Genomic DNA, 27,689 nt, shown 5'->3' on the forward strand with positions numbered 1-27,689 from the left:
CACACACACACACACACACACACACACACACACACACACACACACACACAGACACACGTTATGTGGTGTTAAGTGTTTGGTATCAGGGATGAATCTAGGTGTGGACAAGGAACAGTAAACATAGTGTCTGGTGGTGGCTGCGGTCAAGGCGCAACGCCGCCTGTTTTGAGCTTCTTTGGGTGTGATATATAAAAGTGATATATGAATTTGAGATATTAAAGTTACACATTTTTGGTCTGCAGCCCCAAAAGCCCTCCCCTCACTCTGTCCCTGTTTTTGCATTGTGTTGCACGCTCTCCTCTCTTCTCTCTCCAGCCCACACATCTAGCTACGTTCATCCAGGTTCAGTCCATCCAGTACTCTGCTATGGAGGAGAAGGAGAGGAAAGGCATGCTGCAGGTCGTTGTAGCAGGAGCTCCAGAGGTACATGCACACTCACTCACTCACTCACTCACTCACTCACTCACTCACTCACTCACTCACTATGTACAAAACATACACAATTATACACACGCACATACTGTACATAAATACAGACATACAGTATTAACTCTCTCGTGCCAAGCCACGAGTTATCCCGATTTTTTTCTGAATGCCCTCAGTGCCAGAACGAGTTATCCCGAGTTTAAAAAAAAAGATATATATATATATTATTATTTTTTTTTTTTTAAATGTTCAGAACCCAAGATATCATTATCTGAAGATTTGCAGCTCCATCCACTCCTTGTTTAACTTATAACTGAAAAAGGCTGTATCTCGCTTTCTAAGCACTTTTTTTTTACTTAAATTGAGGGGCAATTAAAAAGAATTGCTGGCACAGTATGAACATATTTTTTTATTTCATTGGCACTGAGAGCGTTCATGTCAATTTAGACACACACGCACACACACACACACACACACACACACACACACACACACACACACACACACACACACACACACACACACACACACACACACACACACACACTCTGACACTATTAATAGTGAGCACATTTTCTGTTGAAAATGGAAATTAAAGTGTGTAAATCGGAGATTACTCAATAGTTGTGGTTTGGTGATGCAATGATGTCTAAATCATGTCATGCCCAAAACAGACCCATGATGACTGATTGACAGATGAAATACAACCTCTCTGCACCATGCAAGGATGCAGAGGATGCACCCAGATCATGCACCATAGCTACTAGTAGAATTGGAGTTGGACTCTCCCCCCAAGGCACTTGCGCCATGCGCTTTAGACCGTGTACCACTTTGCCCATAGAACCTTTAAGTAGGGCTTTATGTGTGTGTGTGTGTGTGTGTGTGTGTGTGTGAGGGAGCGTGCGCACATTTGCAGCACATGCTATTAATGTAAAAGCATCTATGCAAGAGTAGGCCTTTTCTTGAGAGCTTGAAAGAGAGAGAGTGTGTGTGTGTGTGTGTGTGTGTGTGTGTGTGTGTGTGTGTGTGTGTGTGTGTGTGTGTGTGTGTGTGTGTGTGTGTGTGTGTGTGTGTGTGTGTGTGTGTGTGTGTGTGTGTGTGTGTGTGTGTGTGTGTGTGTGGACATTATTGATGATAAAGCTTTCTCTGTGTTCCAGTCCACATTGAGACCTCTCTGTCCCACACACACTAACCCCTCTGTGTGTGTGTGTGTGTGTGTGTGTGTGTGTGTGTGTGTGTGTGTGTAGCCTCTCACAGTCACCACCGCCTCACTGACCACAGCAGAAAACATGGCCGACCTGATTGACGGATACTGCAGGCTTGTATCCTCGGTAACGCGCTCCTTCATCATCAGGGTCCACAAAGGTAGGGCACGCACACACACACACACGCACGCACACACACACACACACACACACAAACACACAGAGTTGCTTTATTCATCCCTGCATAACAGTCATTTAGACCTTGCAGGGTTTTAGACATATCTGTGTCTGTGTCATTGTGTGATGAATACAATTGATTGTAACTTCAGAATCAAAGAATCCAGAGGGGTGTCTTTGTCACTCACTCATACAGGTACAAGCACAACACCGTTGCTGTCGGGTGGAAACCTTGTATGTTAAAAACCATTCCTTTTTAGCGGTGCCAACCGCTCTATACGTGGCTTTGACTCGGTGTCTGTGTGTCTGTGTGTCTGTGTGTATGAGCCCGGGATGAGCACGGCAAAGAAGCAACACATACAAACACACGCACACACACACACACACACACACACACACACGGACTTGGAGATTGCCTATGCCATCTCTCCTCTCATTTGCCACACGTGCCACCGGTTATCAAAGAGGGGTCCAGGGACCCCCAGGGACGTCCGCCCGTATGAGCACGGGATGAGCACGGGATTTTAAACAGCTATAACTCCAGTTTGCAGCATGCCACCAAGTCCAAATTTGGTATGTGGACTTAGACCACCAATACGGGCCGAGCATGAATTGCTCAAGCCCCGCCCCCTCTGTCTTCCCATTGGCTGGCCTTTAAACAGCCATAACTCAAGTTCGCAGCATGCTACGGAGTACAAATTTTGGACATGGACTAAAACCACCAATATGGACAAACTGTAATTACTTAAGCCCCGCCCCCTCTGTCTGCCCATTGGCTGGGCTTTAAACAGCCATTATTCCAGTTTCCAGTTTGCAGCATGCTACCAAGTACAAATTTGGTAAGTGGACTCAGACCACCAATAGGGACGAACTGAAAAGAGTTAAGTCCCGCCACAAAGGCACCGCTTCCTTCACACAGGGTGTGATTTTTTGTTATCATTTGAAAAATTATTTAAATAGTGAAAATAGATGATCTACAAGCTCACAACACCTCACGTTGCGAGGTGTTGTGAGCTTGTAGATCTGCTATTTTCACTACTTTTGTGCAGCACTCTTGTATGATGAAGTAGGACATTAATTTACAACAAAATTTAATTATATTTTAAAAGTTGAAATATGGAGACGCAAGGTTTCTGCCCGACAGCAACGAAATGTTGGTGACTTGGTCTGCAAGGCTGTTAACAATAACATAATAATAATAATAATAGTTTCACAGCATATTCCCCCATTTCCATTGGGATTTATGGGGCTAATTAACGAGTGTGGCTTGGAGTTTTTGGTTTGGAACAGACCCATCTTGTGTCTATCTGTCATAGTGACATTGTCCTGCATCAGATCATGTGTCCCTATCCAAATCAGGTTCTCCAATAGCCTATTCAGTTGTTTTTTTTGCCCCAAAAAAACAAGCAAATAGTTAGCTAAAGCTGAACACACAAACACACACACACACACACACACACACACACACACACACACACACACACACACACACACACACACACACACACACACACACACACACACACACACACACACACACACACACACACACACGCGCACACGCACACTGATAGTAATCATTGCTATAGAGTGTTTGTTCAGTAACAGGAGTCTCCCCGTCTCTCCAGCTCTTTAATAAACAGAACATACATTTTCCGGTAGGTGTCAAAATCTCAGCCAATCAGGAGAAAGTACCCATTTTTAAGCTTCACTTTTATAGTGTTCCAGTTCCAATTTTGTCTGCTCATTTCTTAATGTCATCACTTCCAATTTCACTTGTTTAATCTATATCCTGATTGAGTTCTCTATCCTGATTGGATAAAATTGGAAATGAAACTGAAACGAAAATGTATTTTCTGTTTTATAAAGAGCTGGAGAGACAAGGAGACTCCTTTTACTGAACAAACACTCTATAGCAATGAGTACTATCAGAATATAGAGCTATTTAACACTTATTTTAACCAAAGAAAATCACTTACCCTACCTTTTAAGTGGTCAATGTTTATCAGCAGCACAATTCATGGTTTCAGAAGTTTTAACACACAACAGCAGAACCAGTACAGCTGATGCTCTACTGGTCTAAAAAAGTGGTCATAATGAAGAGAGGACCACCCACCTGAAGGACACCGGCTTTTATTGCATTTTATTTCACAATCTTTTGGTTCTGTGTCCTATACATACATACGTATATGGTTGTATAAGTAACGGGGAGCACTGATACAAGTAATATTTGCTTGCTGGTAACTAGATATTTCTCCCATTAGTCAAACTTGCACATTGTCAGTGTCATCATAACCCCCTCTTGATTCTTGAGGTCAGATAATATGCCTGTGATGATAATTGCGGATCAGATGGCTGTTGCGGGTAGAAATGGGTAGAAGTATTAGCTTTGGACAAGAGCCAAGAGAATTAGCAGAAGAACGCTTTTAAAGCGGCATCCCATAACTTTTTGTTTAGTTAATGTCTGATTATGAGGTCTCTTATTCTGTGCACGTGTTCTGTTCTGCAGATGGAGAGCGGGCGCTGCCTTCCATCCCCAAGTAAGTGAAAATACTTCTCTCCATGTATGATTCTGCACACCTTTTAAAGGACAACTTTGTTTTTTTTACAACCAAGGTTTATGTTTTAGATTGTAATTAAAGTAAATAAAAGATGAGTGTTAAAATATTTAAATTTACTGCTTTCTATAGTTTTAGCAATTTTCGCGATCTTTTTTTACAGTGGGCGGGGGCATTCTGTCCGGTGGCTAAATATGTATTTTTTTACACAATAACCTGGTGTTTTCTTTATTATTATTTACAGTAGCTTTTCTAGACCCCAATAACTCACATCTGGTCATCAAAGACCACCATACCTTTTTTATTGTGTAAAAAAATACATATTTAGCCACCGGACAGAATGCCCCCGCCCACTGTAAAAAAAGATTGCGAAAATGGCTCAAACTATAGAAAACAGTAAATGAAGAAAAAAATAGCACTCATCTTTTATTTACTTTAATTACAAGCTAAAATATAAACCTTGGTTGTAAAAAAACAAAGTTGTCCTTTAACCCATTGATACCTGGAACGCATCTGTGTCACTTTAGATGTCTTTGGCTATTCAAAAATAGCGCTACGAGCTTGTAGATCTGCAATTTTTGAAAAATCTTTGAACATTTCTTAAAAAAAAAAAATCAAAACATTTTTAGGATTTAGAAAACATTTTTAAGAATCGCCTCAGGTCTTAAAGGGTTAAAGCTTTGCAACGCATGCTAGAAATAATACATGCATTTGTATGATTACCTCTCATCTCCTCTCATCTAATCTGATTACCTCTCCTCATCTCATCTTCTCTCATCTAATTTCCTCATCTAATTTCCTCTCATCTCTTTTCCTATCATCTCATCTAATGTCCTCTCATCTCATTTCATCTCCTCTCATCTCTTTTCCTATCATCTCATCTAATGTCCTCTCATCTCATATCCTCTCATCTCGTCTATCTCTCATCTATCTCTCATCTTATCTCCTCCTCTTCAGAGTATCGAACCATGAGAAGAGAATGGAGAGGAGGATGGAGGGAGTTCGGACCAGGACGGTCTGTGTCTCAGGTAGAAACCTCTCTCTAATCTCTGTCTCTACCTCTAACGGAGCAGCACAGACGCTAGATGGGACACTGTCCTATCGTTTAAGTGTTTACATCTACCCTCCACTAGCTAGCCAATTACAAGTCAAACATCCCTCCAGGTTATGGCAGAACAAATTAATTAGTTAATTAAAGGGAAACACTGTATGTCTGTCTGTCTGTCTTGTGTTGGCTCTTTCCCTCCTTTGCTCTAAATGTCATGGCTGACTGACAGTGTGTTTGGCTGTAGTGAACAGAGGCAGATACAGGCCTAATACAGTGTGTGTGTGTGTGTGTGTGTGTGTGTGTGTGTGTGTGTGTGTGTGTGTGTGTGTGTGTGTGTGTGTGTGTGTGTGTGTGTGTGTGTGTGTGTGTGTGTGTGTGTGTGTGTGTGTGTGTGTGGTGTGTGTGCGTGCGTGCGTGCGCCAGCTGTTTCCCATAAAGGCATGATCTGTGTGCCTAGTGAAGAGTCTCTTATCCAGGCAGATGTCCCAGTGGAGTGTCTCTGTCTGTCTCTGTCTCATTCACACTGTCTGTCTGTCTGTCTGTCTGTCTGTCTGTCTGTCTGTCTGTCATTCACACTGTCTGTCTCATTCACACTGTCTGTCTGTCTGTCTGTCTGTCTGTCTGTCTGTCTGTCTGTCTGTCATTTACACTGTCTGTCTCATTCACACTGTATGTCTCTGTCTACTAGCACGGTCTGTCTGTCTGTCTGTCTATCTATCTGTGTCCTTGGTAATATAGAACATTGAGCTGTGTCTTTCCACCTGTGTGTCTAACGCACTAACTCCTATTTCTCTCCTCTCTTCATCTTCCCCCGTCTGTCTGTCTGTCTGTCTGTCTGTCTGTCTGTCTGTCTGTCTGTCTGTCTGTCTGTCTGTGTGTGTGTGTCTGCCTGCCTGTCTCTGCATGTGATGTCAGCAGGTCATCATAGTGGAGATGGTAAACTATGTTCTTTCTCTCAATCTGCCTGGAAGTTGTACTGTGTGTGTGTGTGTGTGTGTGTGTGTGTGTGTGTGTGTGTGTGTGTGTGTGTGGGGGGGGGGGGGGGGGGGGGGGGGGGGGGGGGGTGCATGTCTCACTTCCTTTCGGAGTTCCTCTCTCTCTTTCTCTTGTCTGTCCTTCCATCTGTCTGTGGTCTTACCCATGACTCAACCTGTTTTTCCTCGACTTGTTTCTGTGGAAAAACCCTTTCCATCCCTCCCATCATCCCTCCCCTTTCCTCTCTCTCTCTCTCTCTCTCTCTCTCTCTCTCTCTCTCTCTCTCTCTCTCTCTCTCTCTCTCTCTCTCTCTCTCTCTCTCTCTCTCTCTCTCTCTCTCTCTCTCTCTCTCTCTCTTGTACATACTGTTGTGTGTCACATGGTTATTTGTGTGGTTTTGTCTTGGTGGACATGAGGTCTTTTGGAAAGGTACGAGTGTGTCCTCGTTTTGTGGTGCCTTGCTTTTACCGTTCATTCTGTCTCTGTCTGTCTCCCCATGTGTTTTGCTCTCTGTCATTTGTCATTTTTGTCATTTTGTCTGCCCCCTCTGTCTCTCTCTCTCTGTCTCTCTGTCTCTCTGTCTCTCTATCTCTCTGTCTCTCTGTCTCTATCTCTCTGTCTCTCTGTGTCGCTATCTCTATATCTCCGTGTGTGTGTGTGTGTGTGTGTGTGTGTGTGTGTGTGTGTGTGTGTGTGTGTGTGTGTGTGTGTGTGTGTGTGTGTGTGTGTGTGTGTGTGTGTGTGTGTGTGTGTGTGTGTGTGTGTGTGTGTGTGTGTGTCTGTCTCTCCGTCTGTCATTTCTAATGCAATTCTAAAACAGGGGATGTTTTATGTGTGTTGTTAATGAGGGCTGAGAATTTGCATAATTTGTAGAAACCAGGGGACTATAGAATATGTTGTATTCATCTAAGTTGTAGTAAGTTGTAGGACTATGTTATGTTACCAACAACCATTCTCGCCTCTGGGTTCTAATTGTAATTGATCTTACCTAGGTTAGACTCAGATTACTACCCTCCAATCTAACGTTTATGTCAATGTTTGTGTTAATGTTTGTATTAATGTTTATGTTCATATTTGTGTGTCTGCAGAAACAGACGATTACGCTGAGATTATAGATGAAGAGGACACGTACACTATGCCTTCTAGTGAGTACACACACACACACACACACACACACACACACACACACACACACACACACACACACACACACACACACACGCGACAGTACTGTAGTGATGGTATGTACTGTAGAAAGACAAATTGTTTGTGTGTTTATATGTGAGTTTACAGTATATGTATCTTTTTGGGTGTGGTCAGGTTATCAGAGTAAGCACAGAGGGTTATGATGACCGTAGAGACATATTGAGTCTGTACTTTCAACTCAAACTGCAACTTTCATCATCTGCCAGGTTAAAATTCGAACCGCTGTGATTGTTATCCGCAAAAAAATCTCTAGAACAGGGGTCTTCAACAGGGGGTCCAGGACCCCTAGGGGGTCCTCAGAGTTACTACAGGGGGTCCGCCAAATCTTTGTGTGCTATGATTTTTTTTTTTACATTAACCAGCATCCCTTTTCTGAGGAGAACTGTAGCCAAAAATAGCAGATCTACAAGCTCACAACGCCTCACGCTGCGAGGCGTTGTGAGCTTGTAGATCGGCAATTTTTGGCAAAGAGGTATACGTGTAGAGGGTAAAAAGAGCAGACTTTATAGAGGGGGTCCCTGCTTCATCTCTCTCTCTCTCAGCTAGGGGGTCCTTGGCCTGAAAACGTTGAAGACCACTGCTCTAGAATGTCTCTAGCTAAAAACATTGAGAAACACTGTTTTAGTTGACCACAATGGAAACAAGCCTTTGTGTTTTTTGTGTTATTTTTTAGTTACTGTACTGTTGTACATTTTAAAACATTTGTCAATAAAACATATTCAATTCAGTTTAATTCAACCAGGTTTAAGACATCACAAGAGAAGATAGAACTTCAAAGAATCGAAATTCAGTCGTTCAGTCACTGGAATAAATCCAGAAATACACAGAGACATACACTATGTATTATTAGAGCCTGTGTCTGTTATTATTATTATTATTAGACTCACTGACTGTCTGTGATTCTCTGGGAAAACACCTTCCAGAAGGTTTGGAGTGACGTGAATAGAATAACACTAAACGTCCAAACCAACTAAACACTCTTATCTATAACTTAACAGTACTAAACTAAACCTCAGACTTTGTGCAGATATGTCAGGTGTGCAGTGTGTATGTTCAGTGTTGTACTATATTAGCTGTTTGATGTTTTTTGTAGTCATGGTTGCCATAGCGATTTTGCAAATCATGGCATTATGATTTCAAGCCACGCAAATTTGATGCGAAAATTAGCATGAGCAGCATGCTAATTTTCACAGCATGAGCTGTGTCACGGTGATGTCTTCACCAGGGATGGATGTATTCGTGTGACGAATAGTGAAAATAGCCGATCTGCAAGCTCACATGGTAGCTTGAAGATTTGCTATTTTTAAAAAAAAGCCATTTTTGTGGAATAGTTTTTTTTATTTTATTTGGGGGATTGATAACATGCCCAAAATAGGGACACCAGGTAGAAAGTGGTTAAGCATTGTTGTGTCTGTATACCTGACTACTGGAGTTTAAAGGCTTTACTGACCTTACTGTTGCTACTGGAAGACAAGCTGAACAGACATCTAAGCTGTGATCTGTTACCAAATGAGAATGTTCATGATCTGGCTGCTGAGCTGGTATAAATGGGATCCATCGGTGAGGCGGACCACCAGAGCAGAGTAGCCTCTGTGCTAGAGGACGCTTTCACAATTAACCATAATAAAATATTTATATATTTTTTGTTATATCAGATTCTTTGGTCATGCTACAGTGGGCTACATCCTTGTCATATTACATCACATCATATACATTACAAATCATAAGTGTGTGTGTGTGTGTGTGTGTGTGTGTGTGTGTGTGTGTGTGTGTGTGTGTGTGTGTGTGTGTGTGTGTGTGTGTGTGTGTGTGTGTGTGTGTGTGTGTGTTCGCGCGCGCGAGAGAGAGAGAGATCACATGACACTGCATCACTACACCATATCCACTGTCACAGTAAATATCTTGGTAGTCAGTGTCATAATCACACTAAAGATCCCCTGCTAGGAGTTCTAACTATGATCTATATCTACAGTAACATGGTTTTAATGTGACTAACTCTAATCCACTCTAACAGAATACTATGGACTAGACCAAGGTAACAGCTGGGACTCACCTTTCATTCTGATTTCATTGTGATGACCCATTGGTTTCGTGGTCGTTGTGATTTCGTTATAGTTTTACGTTTGCTTGCCACTGTAAAAGTTAACTTATTTTTTTATATCCTCCGTCCCCTTGTTAAGTAGTTGTTTTGACCCTCTCTCTCTCTCTCTCTCTCTCTCTCTCTCTCTCTCTCTCTGTCTGTCTCTCTGTAATGTTAATGAACTGTGTGTTCGTTGTCAGTTCAGAACAAATTATCAGTCATAGATTTTGTTTAGTACTTTTTACAGTTAAAGAGAAAGACAAACCGTTATTTATGACACCACAGGGTTTAACATACAGTTTTAGAGGAAGAAATATACCGCTTTATTATTTATATACATACACGTTGTCATGTATCACCATACTGTACATATCACACTCACAATATTTCTTGTAGAGGAACACTTCCCACAGAGGAAATTTCAGTTTCAGCTGATGGCTGCTCAGATGGTCATGATGGGTGCTCAGGGGGAGCAGTTAGGGGTTACGTGTCTTACTCAAGGGCACTTTGACACTTAGACTGGGGTCGAGAGGTGAACTGGTGACCTTATACTTACTTATCAGACGGCCTCTCAAACCACTTAAGCTACAGTACAGCTGCCATTGGAAGGGAGGTTAAAAAAGTATTGTAACTTTGTAAAACAAAAATCTGATCTCCATAAGCCATGACTGTGTCCAGGAATTTTATTTAAAATATATAACTTACAAGTAACTACTTTAACCGTGGCGTCCCTCTTTAGGGCATGTCATTATGTATTCACTGCTAAAGGCAATAGCTGCTACCCATTCACATTGTCTCTATTCATGTACCTTCAAGTGTACTGAATGAATATGAGCACGCCTTACCCTGTTCCGAGGTTTGTAAAGCATAGTGAAGTCTATGTTTACGGTATGGACAAACCCAGGTCAGCTACCGTTGAGCTAGTGAGCAAAGCGTAGCATAACATTATTGTTATAACAAATGGTCATTTAAGAATGATGTTAGGCTAGTTGATAAATTGGGTTATGATGCTACCCAATGTATCAACTAGCCTAACATTCTCATTCTTGAATGGTATTTGACAAGTTTCAAAAAGGAAAATCCAAGGAATTGGTAATATGTTAATAATGTAAGAAAATACATTCTGAAGAGGTCTTTTATTGTCTTCTTGGACAGAATGACTGTAACAATAACTTAGATGATCGTAAATGAGGTACTATAAACTATTTGTTCTGAACCAAGGAGGCACAATGATACTAGTCCTGCACAACCCTGGACCCATGTCAGTCCACAGGCTGTTATCCCCACAACAATCTCTGGTACAACATCAGCATCCCTATTCTGGGGAGAACCTTTGCCAATAGCCTTTTGAACATTTGAAAATAGCCAATCGACAAACTCTGATGTTGTTGATTGGCCATTTTCGGCTAAAGGATTTGGTCTAGAGGGAAAATGAGCGGACCAAGTGCAGAGCCGACCCCATCCATGGGTATAGAGGGTTTAAGTGGTTAATATGCACTGCAATCCCAACTTTGTCCATACTGTTTGGATTTTTACTTTTGTATTCCCCACATCCACATTCATTGCTCTGGACCATTGTGTTTCCATGTTTCCATGGCATGAACCCGGCTGTGTTTTGCAGAGGCTGTTGTCATTGCATGCTGCTGACATTAAACACTGCCAGTTTTAACCAAGCTAGTCAGAGTACTCTATAACAAGCGTAACTCCGTCTGTGTGTGGTTGATTCATCAATGTGTTTTACATGATATAATGGCTCCACTCAGGGCCTTACGGAGGAGTTATGGTAGCTGTCACTTTTAGAGGAGTGTGTCACACAAAGTGTCATATTTTATGAAATATGAGGTGAAACATGCCTGCACAATTAGGTAGCTGATTCTAGAACTGCTGAACACTCTGACAAGCTTGGTAAATACAGGCCATGATTACTATGACTAACAGACAATGGATGTGTTTGACCTAAAGGCCAACTCTGTGGTGTGTGTGTGTGTGTGTGTGTGTGTGTGTGTGTGTGTGTGTGTGTGTGTGTGTGTGTGTGTGTGTGTGTGTGTGTGTGTGTGTGTGTGTGTGTGTGTGTGTGTGTGTGTGTGTGTGTGTGTGTGTGTGTGTGTGTGTGTGTGTGTGTGTGTGTTCTCAGCACGGGACTATGAGATCCAGAGAGATCGCATTGAGTTGGGTCGCTGCATCGGAGAAGGCCAATTTGGAGATGTCCACCAGGGAGTCTACATTAGCCCGGTATGCTCTCTCACACACACACACACACAGAAAGAGAGGCGACATTGTGATTTAACTAACTGCATTGCTGATGCTATCTATCTCACGTGAACTATTGTGGGACGCTCTGTTGGCGCAGGGCTAAAGTTCCATGTCCAAAGATAATGTTTTTCTCTCTGGGTTTTGTCCTCCGTAAATATATTTCCCACCAGTAGTTTCAATTTGATACTCGTACTAAAAAGCCTGTTAAATGTTTTCTTTCATTTTCTAACCCTCATTAATGGGTCTGCTGGGGCTCAGGAGGTATTGTATGTATTAATGTATGTTGTAATAATTAATGTATTCATTGTTTTCCAGTGCCCCCCCCCCAAAGTCTTATCCTAGAATCGCCCCTTGGCAATGGCTTAGGAGCATTTTCTTTTAGGCGATTATTTTGTTAAAAGTGTTGTTTGTGTCATGAGTACATCCACAGAGAACGTTAATATTACGGATGTAATTTACTTAATTTGTTGTTCTTGATGAGGTTTATTTGTCAAAAATCATTTAGATGCTTATTGTAATGTTGTATGAGTATTTAGAGACCCGGGTTTGAGTCCAGCTGGTGGAGGTTTAACTGTTGTTTGTTCAGGAGAATCCAGCTCTGTCTGTGGCCGTCAAGACCTGCAAGAACTCTACCTCAGACAGCGTCCGCGAGAAGTTCCTCCAGGAAGCCTGTAAGTGTGTTCTGGCTCACTTTGATGTTTTACCGAGTTCTTATCATTGGCACCAAAACATTATATCGATCGCTAGCAGCAACGAACACACACAAAGGAAATATCTGCTTAGAGTTTTAATTGGCACCAAAATGCACAATAAAACTTTTATTGGACTTAAAGTTTAACGACTTCTCACCTTGTAAGAGCACTATACCTATAATACACAAGCCTTATAAGTGCATTATAATGCATTATAAATGTGACCATGATGCATTATAGACCCAACCTTTCAATAAAGTGTTACCACATGATCTTCTTATGAATTAGAAATCAATCTTAAACTATGTGTGTGTGTGTGTGTGTGTGTGTGTGTGTGTGTGTGTGTGTGTGTGTGTGTGTGTGTGTGTGTGTGTGTGTGTGTGTGTGTATGCGTGTGCGTGCGCGTGCGCGTGTGTGTGCACGTTCAGTGACCATGCGTCAGTTCGACCACCCACACATTGTGAAGCTGATGGGCGTCATCACAGAGAATCCTGTGTGGATCATCATGGAGCTGTGCACTCTGGGAGAGGTAGTTTTTACCCTGTCTGCCTGTACGCTTATTTTCAGTATTCATTACCTTGATTGATCCGTGTGATTAAAGGGGGTCTGTGTGATATGTTTTGGCTTACAAACATATGTTTTTTTGTTTAAAGTTAAAGCTCTATTCCAATAATTAAGTAGCAATACGATTGCTAAGATTGCTACTTCAGAGTTTGATGTCTCTCCTCAGTGGCGTGCACAGACATTTTGAGGGGCAGGTGCTCAAGTAAATGATACTTTTTTTTGTTTACTTGGTCTGCTCTTTTTTCCCTCTACACCTATACCTCTTTGCCAAAAATAGCCGATCTACAAGCCCACAACGCCTCGCAGCGCGAGGCGTTGTGAGCTTGTAGATCTGCTATTTTTGGCTAAAGTTCTCCTCAGAAAAGGGATGCTAGGTTTCGAGTGGTTATGGTAAAAAGAAAAATCATATCACATAAAGATTTGGCCGACCCCCTGTAGTAACTCTGAGGACCCCCTAGGGGTCCCAGACCCCCTGTTGAAGACCCCTGCTGTAAACCTTTTTTTCAAAAGAGCACTTCTGGTCAAGAGGGCAAAGGAAGGGCAGGTGCTCTAGCACCACCTAGAGCCTATCTGTGCACGTCCCTGTCTCTCCTGTCTCAGAGTTTGATGTCTCTCCTGTCTCAGAGTTTGATGTCTCTCCTGTCTCAGAGTGTCATGTCTCTCCTGTCTCACAGAGTGTCATGTCTCTCCTGTCCACAGCTGCGTTCGTTCCTGCAGGTGAGGAAGTACAGCCTGGAACTGTCGTCTCTCATCCTGTACTCCTACCAGCTGAGCACAGCGCTGGCCTACCTGGAGAGCAAACGATTCGTACACAGGTAACGGCGCGCTGCTCCAACATGGAAACAATGGCTTCTTGAAAAAGATTGTTCCTTAGATTTGTTGTCCTCGTGTCCTTACTAATGCCCACTTAAAACTGAAATGACCAGCTGAAATGAAAAATGGTGTTTATTCACACTTTTGGAGCATATCCGTGGTGTTTCTGGATAGGGGTGTCACGATTCACTTACCTCACGATTCGATTCAAAATCGATTCCTAGGGTGCCGATTCGATTAAAATTGCGATTCTGCGATTAATTGATATTCGATTCGATTCTGCGATTTATTGCGATTTTCTAGGGTGCCGATTCGATTAAAATTGCGATTCTGCGATTAATTGATATTCGATTCTGCGATTTATTGCGATTTTCTACCCCAAATCACTTTGCTTTAATTATACTAGAACATTTTAATATAATATAAACCATGAAAAGTTGAATCATACACTTCAATGCAGCCAGATCATGTCAGGCAGTCTTTCTGACATTGATTTCAGACAAATTGCCAGTGAAAAAGGTACTAACTTATAAAAAAATATATATATATATATATATATATATATATATATATATATATATTTTTTTTTTTTTTTCAAAAAATCGATTTTAATATTTTGAATCGATTTTTAAAATCGTGGCATTAAGAATCGCGATTTATTCATGAATCGATTTTTTTTGACAGGCCTATTTCTGGACAACTTTGGTAAGGTTAATCTTCATCAAATGTTTGTCTTCCATATGTATCTTCTGCCATGCTTTCTTCAGAATAATTGTAAAAAAAGTTAACTGCAATTGTCTGGGGGTGAGCAGTTGGGTTCGGCTTTTGAGTGAGGGTTTTTGTATTTACAATTTAGGCATTTAGCTGACGCTCTTTATCCAGAGCGATTTGCAGTAAGCAGGGTAAACACATCAAATGCATAGAGACGGTGTAGTGCCTCAGTAATCTAGGATCACAGGTAAACCAAGAACCTAGCATCAGTCTAAAACTCTGTAAATGGTATAATATCAAAAAATTAAAAATGTGTATATTGAAACAAAACAAACTATAGGATGCCAGGTCAACAACGGGAAGACTCTCTTCCTTAGCCTTCAGATTACGGTGGAAAATTGGCAGTGAATCTGCAGTTCTAACTGCAATGGAGAGTTTGTTCCACAGTTTGGGAGCCAGAAGGGAGAAGAGTCTGGGACGTGTGGAGCGTTGTCCCTGGTGTTTTAGGGAAGGTTCAGACAGCTTCCCTGTGTTAGCTGATCTGAGTGAGCGGGAAGGGTTGTAGGGTTGGATCAGGCTTTGATGATACGGGGGAGTCGTACCCTTGGTTGCTTTGTAGGCCAACATCTGTGTTTTTTGTACTCCGTGCGATCGGTAACTGAGAGAAAATGGAGGGAACAGCGAAGGGGGGGAGCTGTGAACATTTTGGTGTGGGTTCCTTCAGGTAACTCGAGTTCTGTGTTTAAGAACTCCTCCATACTATTTGAGAACAGAGCTCCCCCTGTACCCTCTGTTAAACTGAAAATTCTGATGTCGTTATCCGTGATCTTGCTTCGAGGTCGGTTATTTTCCATTGCATCTGGCGCGTCTGCTCCACCGACACCATCCGGGTATCAGCCGTGTCTGTTTTCCACTCCTCCAAATCACCTTCTGTGTCTGTAACTCCTTGTTGTTCTTTTGAAGCCAATGGTATATTTATTGTCAGAGATTAGAGATTTCCTCCATCTCCTTTTTCAGCTGATCTTTAAATGATGTTAGTTTGTGTTGCAGCTCTTGTTTGAACATCTGTTTTTCTTGCTGATAGTGGCAAGCCCAATTTGCAGACTCTGTGGTCTTGTGGCTCCATGTTCTCTTCGTGTTCACTGACATCGAGTTCAGCGGTTTCTTCCATTTCAGTTTGTTCAAGTTGCATATTAGTGCTTCTACTGCATTGTTCGCTTCTCCCACTCATATCTTATTTTGTCCTTTAGAGTTTTAAGTATTTTGTGGGTTTATTTTGACTGATTCTCGAGAGTTGTGTACTTTAATAACGCTCTCCTAATGACATCAGAATAACTTAAAAATCAGAGGGTGGTGGGGACGGGGGCAATCATACAATGAGTAGGGGACAACATTATCACCATTCATCATTCTAATAAAACAAAAGGGTATTTATGAGGGAGAGATGAACATACTCAGCCACGATTCCCCCGCAAGCCATTCCTTCTTTTTGCCAGACCCAGAGGGTAGCCTACATGAGGCTTTGTCTGTCCCTCTTTCGTCCCTCTTTTCCTCTTTTCCTCACTTAGATGAGGCTTTGTCTGTCCCTCTTTCGTCCCTCTTTTGTCCCTCTTTTCCTCTGCACACACGTCAAGCGAAGTCCGGCCATTCAGAATTCAACCACTAGGGGTCTGGCAATACCAGGTCTCCTGGTCCTAGTTCTTCTAATGTAGAGGTGAGGGTCGTCCGGTGGAGGGCTGTGGCAGGCGGTGCTTGGCTATCTCTACCTCCAGGTCTATAAAGGTGAAGGGGGTGTAGCTGTGATGTTGGAGGTTCTTGTACGTGCTGTTGTCGAACGGCTCCTCAGGCTCCTCCTCCTCCTCGTGCTCAGGGGAAGCTGCCCCAGCAGCATCTTTCTCGCTTGCCGGCCTCTTCTTAGCCGTCTGAGGCGACGTAGTGGGCTCGCCTGCTTGTGTGCAGAATGCCACAGCGGAGGGACTCCTTCTCAAGATGCCCCAGCTCTCCCGCTGGAGGCACTTGAGAGAACCAAGTCGCCCTAGTAACCGAAGTAAGGAGGTCACCATTATTTCCGCGAATCAATGTTGCCGAACTACAAAGTTTCAGGGGATGTGACTGGAAACACAGAGGACAAATCTTATGTACTTTTATGTGCAAAAGTATTCACTGTAACAGATGGCCCACAGCGTTGGGCAATTCATGCTGGTGATGACAACGACGGCATGATGTCATTGCGTGATGACATCATGTAGAACAGTGGTTCTCAAACACTTATTACCCCGCGGACCCCCATTTGAAAAGATAACCCAGGGACCCCAATAAGAGAAGGTTTTTACGGATCTCTAGCAGTGATTTTCAACCATTTTAATTTCAAGGACCCCCAGTTTGACATGCATTAGGCTACGGAGCCCCATTTAATGGCATTTATACCTCTGGGACCCCAATTCACATTGTAAAACCAATGTTAATTTAACTCTGGGAGTGTACCGGGTCCATTTGGTTCCATTTGTACACTCTCAGAGTTACAGACCCATAAGGGTCCATTTGGTTCCTGTCCATCATTTAGCTGGGGACCCCCTGGAACCCCCTCAAGTACCCCTGGGGGTCCCCGGACCCCACTTTGAGAACCAATGATGTAGAATACACCAGTGGTTCTCAACATGTGGGTCAGGACCCACATGTTTTAAATATGATTATTTTGGGGGGGTCACGGCCTGAAAAGGTTGAGAACCAGTGGAACACACAATGAGGTGAACACTGAACGAAACAAAAGCTACCATTTAGTTAGTTTAGTTTGTCAGCCATCTCCATATTTAGATACAGACATACACAGAGATTGGCAGAGATTCACAGACATAGATATACACGCAAGTACTTGGTGACCAATATATGACATCAGCACTGTGTGCGTGTGTCTTTCTATCGGTGCCCAGTTTTGCCCAGGTTGTTGTTCAAGGCCAGTCTGTGATGTAAGTCAGCTATAATGTCAGCACTGTGATGTCAGGTACCCATTGTACGGCACGCGTTTTCTGGCATTGCACTGGCAAAACAGTATTTAGAGGCCTATGACGTCAGTACTATGAGGTCCTCCTGTGCCTGGCGTACTGTGACGTCGGGCATGTCCATATTTGGCCATACTCCTGACACAGACACACACACACACACTCAAACTTTACATAGAATGTTTTCATCATGGTCTCACTGGAGTGGGACAGACTCCCTCTTGGACCGGGGATGTTGCCATGGTTACACTGTTATTCTAAAGGGGTGTGAGTGGTGGATGGGGGGGGGGGGGTGGGGGGGGGGGGGGTCTTTTCAAAAGCTTATTTTCCTGCAGAATGGGAGTTAACCTAGGCAGCATGGAGTGCTTTTGTGAGTGGCTGGTTTGACTGGTTGGGATCCAACAGTGAGTGTCTGTAGTTTTTGATGTGTGACCCCGGGGTCAAGGGTTGGTATCTTGAGGAGCGGAGTAAGTGTGGCTGACTTGAAGGCAGATGGGATGCAGCCTGAGTGTTGATTGTCACAGCGCTTATAGATCTGCTATTTTCAGAGCGCAAACACCCGAGCGCAACCAAACATAAAATGACTCGTCTTTTAGTTCTACTGGATCTCTTCTCCACTAGTCCCATTAGTCATCCTAGCTTAGTTTTTATTTAGTTTTCGTCAGTGAAAAAAGGTAGTCGACAAACATTTTTCGTCATAGTTTTAGTCTACGAAATCAACACTGGGTTAAGCATGTGTTGATGATAGTGGTAATGAATGGCGTGTAGATCGGGTCAATGGTCTGGATGGAGTAAAGGATGGGGTCTAGACTTAGAGGATGGGTGGTTGGCCTGGTGGATGACACCAGTTTTAGAACCTTATCTGGAGAGTGAGGACGGAAGGAAGACGGGCATGATTATGTTGGACTTATGTTGGGTTCATAAGCTTCAATTTGAGCCCAATATGAACTTTCTATCTTACTCTTGCTGTGACCGAAATGATACAGTACCTAAACAAAACAAAAAAGGTGGAAAAACACGTGGTGTGTGCGCTTGCGTTTTCAAATATGGAGTCATAAGTCATAGATACGTCATAGATTACTGACGTTACAGGCTGGTTATGGGCACCTATAATCCGATCAGAGTGTAATCCTAATGTGTAGCATTGTGTAGCATTTGCCGCAAGCTGTCTGGCTACTGTAGTTTGGACCTATTGGCACTGGATGCTTTATTAAAAAGAACACTGACATCGTAAACAAGCCAACCTAGAGGTTTGCATTGTTGAGCCTTGTGACAGCACCCTCTGGTGGGCAAATTATAGTTAAACTAATGACCGTACTGTAGCTCAAAAACAAACTTTCACTCATATCAACTATTCTAAGTATATATTGAGTTTTGTTTGATTTTGTTTTGACCTATCTGTATCCTGGTACTGAGTGAGGTAACAGCTGCATTTCATCAAGGGGATGATTAACGATGTCTGATCCTCTATGAATTAAGCAATATTACACGAGAGGGTGTGCGTTACCGTCATTATTGGCACGCCAGTGATGTGGTCAGGAACGAGGCGCAGCCGAGTTCCGCCAGCATCACTGAAGTGCCAATAATGTAAGGTAAAGCACACCCTCGAGTGTAATATTGCGATTATACAACAGTTACCAACAAAACACATCCAAATGTATTCATATTGCGGGGCAATTAATAATAAAAATGTTTCGCTACTATTATGTTTCCCTGTAAAGAGAAGAGTTTATTTGACTGAGACAAAATAGTCCCTGTAGAGCGCACAACACAGCTGAGGCACAGCACAGCTGATTCCAGTAGGCTATATGCTCCGTCGTATGAAGGTATCGCACGGCGAAAATAGCCGATCTACAAGTTCACAACGCCACGCGTTGTGAGCTTGTAGATCGGCTATTTTCGCCGTGTGATACCTTCGTAACAACATAGTCCATTTTTGTGCCATATATGGTCTAAGCAGGCGCGGACTGCAGTGCGGAGTGATTTATTAATGTGATTCGGCCCGTGCTATGATGCTGGTTTGAAGCACGGCTAGAAAGCTATTTCAACCAATCAGATTGTTTGGTCAGAACTACCTGTTGTATAACTGTGGTTCATCTCTGTCCTCCAGGGATATAGCAGCACGGAACGTCTTAGTGTCCACTCTAGACTGTGTGAAGCTGGGGGACTTTGGTCTGTCGCGATACATGGAAGACAGCTCTTACTACAAGGGTAGGTGACACACCTGAACCACTCACACACTCACTGTCATTCACACGTCATTCACACACACGCATAACACACACATGTAATTAAGGCATGACACTATTTAATTACATTTATCACAGCACATTATTGAACTTTTTCATGTCAAGGACCCCCAGATTGACACGTATTATTAGCCTGCGGACCCCCATTTAAAAAGATATCCCAGGGACCCCCATAAGGGAATATTTTTACGGGTCGAGCAGTGATTCTAAACCATTTTAATTTTAAGGACCCCCAGTTTGACATGCATTTGGCTACGGACCCCCATTTAATGGCATTTATATCTCCAGGACCCCAATTTATATTGTAAAATCAATGTTAATTTTAACTCAGAGTGTGTACAAATGGAACCAAATGGACTCTGACGGGTCCATTTGGTTCCATTTGTACACACTCTGAGTTACAGACCCATAAGGGTCCATTTGGTCCATCTATCATTTAAATGAAGACCCCCTGGAACTCCGTCAAGGACCCCTGGGGGTCTCCGGACCCCACTTTGAGAACCACTGTGTTAGCGCATAGAATCAGGTCAATTAGCTGTGAAATGGTTGCATCTCCATTAACACGAATGCATTCTTCATACACTATGTAATAATTGATACAAGCTTAAAACATCCATTTTGTCCTGAACTCTCTGCTTCCTCCTTTCCTAGCCTCTAAAGGTAAACTGCCCATTAAATGGATGGCTCCGGAGTCCATCAACTTCAGGCGGTTCACATCGGCCAGTGATGTCTGGATGTTTGGTGAGTTGAACTGTGTCATCCCTATTCACACATTCCTCATCTTTGACCACTGAGCCCTATATACTGTATCAAAAGAAAACCACCTAAGTGGAAAAAGCGGCACTCCAAAATAAAAATTGCAAGACAGTGGCTCAGATGTGGTTTCTCATTGTATTGAGATGTGAACGCTAACGCGTTTCGGCCGTAGCCTTCCTCAGAGCAGATTAAAAGTGGACTCTTTTTCCACAGGTGGTTTTCTTTTGATTTATTTACATAGCTGAGCACCCACTGCCTAAACAAAGAAGGCATCCAGAGGAAGCGCACCGGTTTTCCTTTCTTATTCCCTATATACTGTATACTTCTCCGTACGATGAATAGAGAAAGCAGCCAATCGACAAGCTCACAACATCGCACCGTGACGTGTTCCTATTTTGGCTATTTTTCTAAATAATTGACATCCTCTCTTTCCTCTTTTCTCTAGCCACATTCCTTCATTTATAGTCCTTCCCATCTCTTCCCTTCTGTTTGTCCTTCTCCCTCCATCTCGTGTGCTTGTCCTGTGGGTTTTCTTGCAGTGTTTTCTATCCTGACATGGCTCTTTTGTTTCTCTGTGCAGGTGTGTGCATGTGGGAGGTCAACATGTACGGCGTCAAGCCCTTCCAGGGCGTGAAGAACAACGATGTGATTGGCAGGATAGAGAACGGCGAGCGATTGGCCATGCCGCCGCAGTGCCCGCCCACTCTGTACAGCTTGATGACAAAGTGTTGGTCGTATGACCCCAGCAAGAGGCCGCGCTTCACAGAGCTCAAAACTCAACTCAGGTAAGTCACTGTGTGTGTGTGTGTGTGTGTGTGTGTGTGTGTGTGTGTGTGTGTGTGTGTGTGTGTGTGTGTGTGTGTGTGTGTGTGTGTGTGTGTGTGTGTGTGTGTGTGTGTGTGTGTGTGTGTCAGAGGTTTAAATAGAATGCATTTTACATGCAACTTCTTTTCCACTGCGTCTTATGAGCAGTTGCGTTCTTATTGCAACCTGCCTGCGTGATGTCAGTGTGACGTGGTCTGATATGGGATCTATGGTAGTTGTATGGATAAGTTGGTTACACATTTCACCTTCCCACCAGCAGGTGTCACCCTCTGTCTATCATCGTGGTAGATACCAATGAATGAATGAATGGAGAAATGGAGAGGCCTAGTAGCTGTCCACTCAGTGTGAATGAACTGCAGTGATTCTGAACCTGTGGGCCATGAGGATATTGCAGGCCCACAACTGATTGGCTAAACATTAAGCTTTTTATGATAATACAACATTAATTAACAATGATAATAATAATAATAATAATAATAATAATAATGTAAAAAAGCAGGTTGGTGCCTTGCATCTTCTGCCGTCGGAGGGTGAAAGTGTGTGTGAATGGGTGACTTTAAGGCATATTGTAAAGTACCTTGGGCTTAAGGCACTATATAAATCACAGCCTGGGGAGCTTTTACAAATCATGCATGTTTTGTAGCTGCTAATTCCAACGTGTGCTAATAAGTTCAACAGTTCTATAGGACTGGTCAGCAAACCCAGCCCTACACTATTCACCTACATATTATTCATGGTGTCCTGTGTCCAACATCTGTTTCTCTCATTGACCATTCTACACAGGCTATATGCAATTCTATGTACTAACTGCTGACTAGAGAGCCTTTCACCCAACAGTTTTATGAAAAACCTATGTTTCTATATCAGTGGTGCTCAAACTTTTTCATGTGAAGGACCTCCAAAATGATATGTATTTGGCTGCCAACCCCCGTCTGAAAATGTTTTGTTCCAGGGACCCCCAGAAGCAAAGATTTGAGTCATTTTTTTTGGCTTTAAAAATATATATTCAAAGATTTGCACAAATGTTCACGATTTTTCAAAAATAGCAGATCTACAAGCTCATAGCGCTATGAGCTTCTGTATATCTGCTATTTTTGAATAGCCAAAGTGTGGCTATTCAAAAATAGCAGTGAGTCGTGAGATTTTTTCTTTGTTTCATCCATGCATCATGGTTGGCACGGTAACAAGAGAGACGGTGACGACTTGAGAAGCCGTCATGGCCGAGCCCCGGTTCTTAGACAAAACACTCACCTCTCGTTTCCTTCCACCTTCCAGTAACATTAAGAATGACTGTTGCTGTTGAAGACAGACCTGGTTCGGACATGTTTACATCTGATAACATAGAGTAAAAGACGCTATGTTGTGGGTTGGGCTGTTTTTTCCCATCAGCCATGCATTCAGTTTCAGGACAGGGTGAATAATATTAGGTCAGGGAGTGATGCAATACTTGGAAGGTTAATCCCAAAGGGAGGAGAGGGAGAATGATATGTTCACCAATCTGTATCCGGGAACGGATCTGTGTCATTTTAGATTTGAGCTACAGTATAACCATTATTTTATACTTTGGCTATTCAAAAATAGCAGATATACAAGCTCATAGCGCGGCACCGAGTGCCGCGCTATGAGTGCTATTTCTTGAAAAAACGTGAACACTTTTGCAACTCTTTGAATAAAGTAGTAGTAGTAGCAAGATCAGCGTAGCAAAGTAAGGGAATTTATTTTGTGTGCAAATAATGCATAACAATTTTGTACAGAAACCTTGTGTATAATGCAATAGTAACTCAGGCTCAGGGGTAGAGTGGCCGGGTAGAGTGAACTGGAACACCGCAAGGTTCCCAGTTCGATCCCGGGCTGGGGCACTCCCCTAGAGTTAGTGTCAAAGTGTCCTTGAGCAAGATGCTGAACCCCTAATTGCTCCCGATGAGCAGGTTGGTGCCTTGCATGGTTTCCTCCGCCATCTGTGTGTGAATGGGCTAATGGCACAATCAATGTAAAGCGCCTTGGATAAAAGCGCTATATAAATGCACCATTTACCTTGTATCGTTGTATACATTAATCTGATTATTCTATGTGTATTGCATCAACCCCACCCACCCCCCCACCTATAATTTTACCATTTTGATTATTAGGCTACTGTAGATATTCCTCAGTCACAGAGGACCTGATCTGGGGTCAGGAATGTAAAAAACATGCACACGGTAAAATTCTGTTAATTTAATTTAACTACAGTATAACCAAATGGAGATACATTAACACTCGGCCCTTAGCAGTTCCACCTGTATTAGACATAGGGAGTGGCAGAGCTCTTCCAGTCAGTGATACCTCATCAGCACATGAACAGACGTGTGGTCGTGGAAGAACTACGACAGCATGACGCTGTGTCCACACGACAAGTCATTTTCAATGGAAGTCACCGACGTGAAGCTACAAAGTGAGCCCGTCACTTGTCACTGCGTGGTGTGCAAACCAGTGTTGATTTTGACAGCAAATTTTGATTTAGTTTTAGTCATAGTCTTTTGAATAAAATTCCATTTAGTTTTAGTCATCTGAACTGTTTTAGTTTTTTCTAGTTTTAGTCGACTAAATCTACAGTTGATTTAGTCGACTAAAATGTATTTTGGCGGTGCCTTGATGGCGTCGTAATGGCTGCTTTCACTCTTGGTTGCATGCTGAAAATAGCTGATCTACAAGCTCACAACGCGACGTTGTGAGCTTGTAGATCTGCTATTTTCAGAGCGCAACAAACGAGCCCAACCAAACATAAAATGACTTGTCTTTTAGTTACTGGATCTCTTCTCCACTAGTCCCTCACTAACATTTTAGTCTAGTTTTTTTTTTTTTTACGAAGTTGTCAATATATTTAGTCTTAGTTTTAGTCATCATAGCTTAGTTTTTATTTCGTTTTTGTCAGTGAAAAAAGGTGTCAATCATACAGTATGTACAGTATTTGTTTCACCATTAACACTCAGCTTCTCTCTCCCCATATTTCCTGTTCTGTTCCGTAAATGGAAGAAAATCTCTTTCTTGCTGTTAAAGGGATAGTTCACCCCCAAAATGACTTTTTTTCCTATTGATTAGTCACCCCATGGAGACCTGAATTCATGGATATTTTTTTGTTTTTGTTTTGTGTTTTTTTTGCATTCTTAAGCCAATAATTTGATGACCGGCAGCGGTTCCGGTAGGAGACGCAAAGAGTCTCCTTATCTCCTACCGGAACCGCTGCCTACCGGTCCGCTAGTCATAACATTATTGGCTTAGGAATGCCACAAAAAAAATAATTCAGGTCTCCATGGGGTGACTATAATCGATTTTTTGGGGTGAACTTAACTATCCCTTTAACCTTGTGTTATTAACCCTACCATTTACTATGAATGCTGTGTGGCTTGAGCAACACTTCAATGCAGAGTTATAGTTTTGAAATATGCATTAGTTTTATTTTGTATTTGCTTTTTTTAGTTTGGTGTTTGATTTCAGTTTAATTTTAGTTAGTTTTACGAGTGCATAAGTGCTTTTAGTTTTAGGAATTGACTAGTTTTACTTTAGTTTTTATTTAGTTTGAGTCTGTTTTAGTTCAGGTACAGTATTATGACTGAGGAAAGCCTTGATTTATAGAAGCTGAAAACAGTAGGATGAAAGAATGCATGACATCAGATGATATGGTGGAAACACTATAAAAAAGATGATTTTATGTGCAATTCTATTTCAGTTTAGTTAGTTTTGCATTGTTCATTTGAGTTTTTATTTAGATTTCTTTCTTCTTTTTACTTTTATTTTAGTTTAGTTTTGGTTATTGAAATAATGTTTCCCTTTTAGTTGTAGGTTGAGTCTTAGGTTTAGTTCTTTCTTTTGTGTTAATTCTCGTTTTAATTTCCTGAACGACTTTGTACCTAAAAAGGGAAAATAAAACCAAGCGGCTGTAGAATATATATAGAAAAATGCAGACACATTTTTAAGTTTCTATAACTAGTACTTATACTAATGCTTAACAGTACTGGCAGCACTGCAAGAATCCACCATTTGATTTGATATACACACACGCGCACAGGGGAAAATTGGAGTGCATATTTAACTCCTGTGGTTTTATGACTCCGCTTAAAACCAGCATGACTCACACCTTTCCTACAACCTCCTCTCCTCTATTCACTCTCTTCTCCTCTCATCCTTCTCTTCTCTTCTCCTCTCTTCTCCCAAGGCTGTAATTCACCTACAAATCTTGAACACATTTAATCCGAAAACGCATCTGTGTCATTTTAGATTTCTTTGGCTATTAAAAAATTGCAGATATACAAGCTCTGCTTGAGCTTGTAGATCTGCTGTCTTTGAGAAGAAAAGAAAATGTGAAAATGTGTGCAAATCTTTGAATATACTGTGTATATTTTTAAAGCCAATATTTGTAAAATACTTTGTTCCAGGGACCTCCCCAGAAGCAAAGATTTGAGTTACAAATGTTCGCTTTAAAAATATATATATAATCAAAGATGTGCACAAAAATAGCAGATCTACAAGCATCATAGCGCCACACCGAGGGCCACGCTATGAGCTTGTAGATCTTCTATTTTTGAATAGCCCAAATACAACGTCTGCTCTCATCAACTCTGCATTTCATCTAAATGAGGTATTTCTGGAAGTTGTTTCTTGTTAGTCCCATCGATTAGTAGAGACTTGAATTCATGAGGTATTCTTGAGGTAATGAGTTGAGCATTCGTGTACAACCTCGCTTTAGTTAAACAATGCCATATTCCTACTGTACTGTACGTACTGTAGTCTCATAGTCGCAGAACCATCGTCATCAGTCTGTCCCGTGTCCTGGAGACAGAGTCAATATTGACCTTGTTCACCATGCAGGCTTATAGCTATTAATAGGAGAAGCCCTGTCCATATAAGGGCATATGAGTGGGTTTACATTTCGTCCTGGGCTTGATTTTATATCATAATATTATCAATTATAGGGTTGGTTTGCCAAATATGCAACGCTCAGCTACTGCTCTACTTTTCTTACAGTGGGGAGGGGGTGCGTGCGTGTGTGTGTGTGTACTTGTATTACTACAGTATTCTTGCCATATGTACCCACAAGTATAGTAGAATTTGAGAAACGTTTTCAGCCCAAGGACCCCCTAGCTGAGACAGAGATGAAGCAGGGACCCCCTCTATATTGTGTAGGCCTACAATTGTGTTTCAGATTAAACTCATTTTTCTTTTACTGTTCTTTTTTCTCTCTACACCTGTACACCTCTTTGCCAAAAAATAGCCGATCTACAAGCTCACGACGCCTCGCAGCACGAGGCGTTGTGAGCTTGTAGATCTGCTATTTTTGGCAAAAGTTCTCCTCAGAAAAGGGATGCTAGCGTTCAAGTGGTTAATGTAAAAAAAAATCATATCTCACAAAGATTTGACGGACCCCCTGTAGTAACTCTTGAGGACCCCTTAGGGGTCCCGGACCCCCTGTTGAAGACCCCTGAAATAGACATTGTGATGATGACACTTATCCAAGAGAAATGGTTGTTTTTGGAGTCGGCGACCAAATATAATTTTGGGGGTCATTGACATGAAAAAGTTTGAGCACCACTGATATAGAAACATACGTTTTTTTCAGAATACTGTTGGGATTTAGGAGACATGTAGAATCGGCTTCAGGTCTCAATGGGCTAATGTCCTTACAAGTATAGTAATGCAAATATGTGTGTGTGTGTGACCGTGCATAATGTGCTTGCATTGCATGAGCTGCAGGAGGTTCAGCCTGCAGTGTTTCCAGAGAAAGAAAAAGAGTAAGAAATAGAACATAAAGAGAGAAAGGAGGGCAGTACAGTGAGATCATATCATCTGTGCTGTGAGTCTGGTCCTCTGCTTCTCTTCTCATGGGCTGGGCTGGTCCAGCCAGCAGGTCAACTCCATCTTTGCTCGTTGTCTTGTTGGAACTACAACTCTGTCCAGATTCTTGTTGTCTTTTTGGAACTACAACTCTGTCCAGATTCTTGTTGTCTTGTTGGAACTACAACTCTGTCCAGATTCTTGTTGTCTTATTGGAACTACAACTCTGTCCAGATTCCGTGTAGTTTAGCTTTTGTTTGGTTTTTAGACCAAAAGCGGTGGGCTTGTCAACGTTTTGAGGCATAGTTGTTGTTGTCGTTCTGCGGCTGATGGTCTGACCTCAT

At 42.2% G+C, this 27,689-nt stretch overlaps 2 protein-coding genes across 9 annotated transcripts in view; one reads left to right on the forward strand and one right to left on the reverse strand.

Moving 5' to 3' along the window:
- The window catches only part of LOC311039254 (focal adhesion kinase 1-like), a 129,629-nt gene that overhangs the window by 55,329 nt on the left and 46,611 nt on the right, over positions 1-27,689 (forward strand). For 7 of the 8 annotated variants that reach the window (XM_084048986.1, XM_084048987.1, XM_084048984.1 and 4 more), the window contains 12 exons: positions 316-423; positions 1,674-1,791; positions 4,318-4,348; positions 5,324-5,394; positions 7,478-7,534; positions 11,810-11,907; positions 12,515-12,599; positions 13,049-13,149; positions 13,884-13,999; positions 19,818-19,918; positions 20,608-20,697; positions 21,293-21,497. In XM_084048986.1, the coding sequence (XP_083905112.1) occupies positions 316-423; positions 1,674-1,791; positions 4,318-4,348; positions 5,324-5,394; positions 7,478-7,534; positions 11,810-11,907; positions 12,515-12,599; positions 13,049-13,149; positions 13,884-13,999; positions 19,818-19,918; positions 20,608-20,697; positions 21,293-21,497 (1,181 nt within the window). The remainder of the gene's footprint in view (positions 1-315; positions 424-1,673; positions 1,792-4,317; positions 4,349-5,323; positions 5,395-7,477; positions 7,535-11,809; positions 11,908-12,514; positions 12,600-13,048; positions 13,150-13,883; positions 14,000-19,817; positions 19,919-20,607; positions 20,698-21,292; positions 21,498-27,689) is intronic. The other variant, XM_084048982.1, reaches the window with a different exon arrangement.
- LOC311039381 (NADH dehydrogenase [ubiquinone] flavoprotein 3, mitochondrial-like) lies at positions 16,412-16,771 on the reverse strand (the record flags this gene model as incomplete). Its single annotated transcript, XM_084049234.1, has 1 exon — positions 16,412-16,771. The coding sequence occupies one exon, from the start codon at positions 16,769-16,771 to the stop codon at positions 16,412-16,414; it is 360 nt and encodes a 119-aa protein (XP_083905360.1).

The sequence above is a fragment of the Gymnoscopelus microlampas genome (genome assembly GCF_963454915.1).
Source record: "Gymnoscopelus microlampas genome assembly, chromosome: 3".
In the NCBI taxonomy this organism is placed as follows: Eukaryota; Metazoa; Chordata; class Actinopteri; order Myctophiformes; family Myctophidae; genus Gymnoscopelus; species Gymnoscopelus microlampas.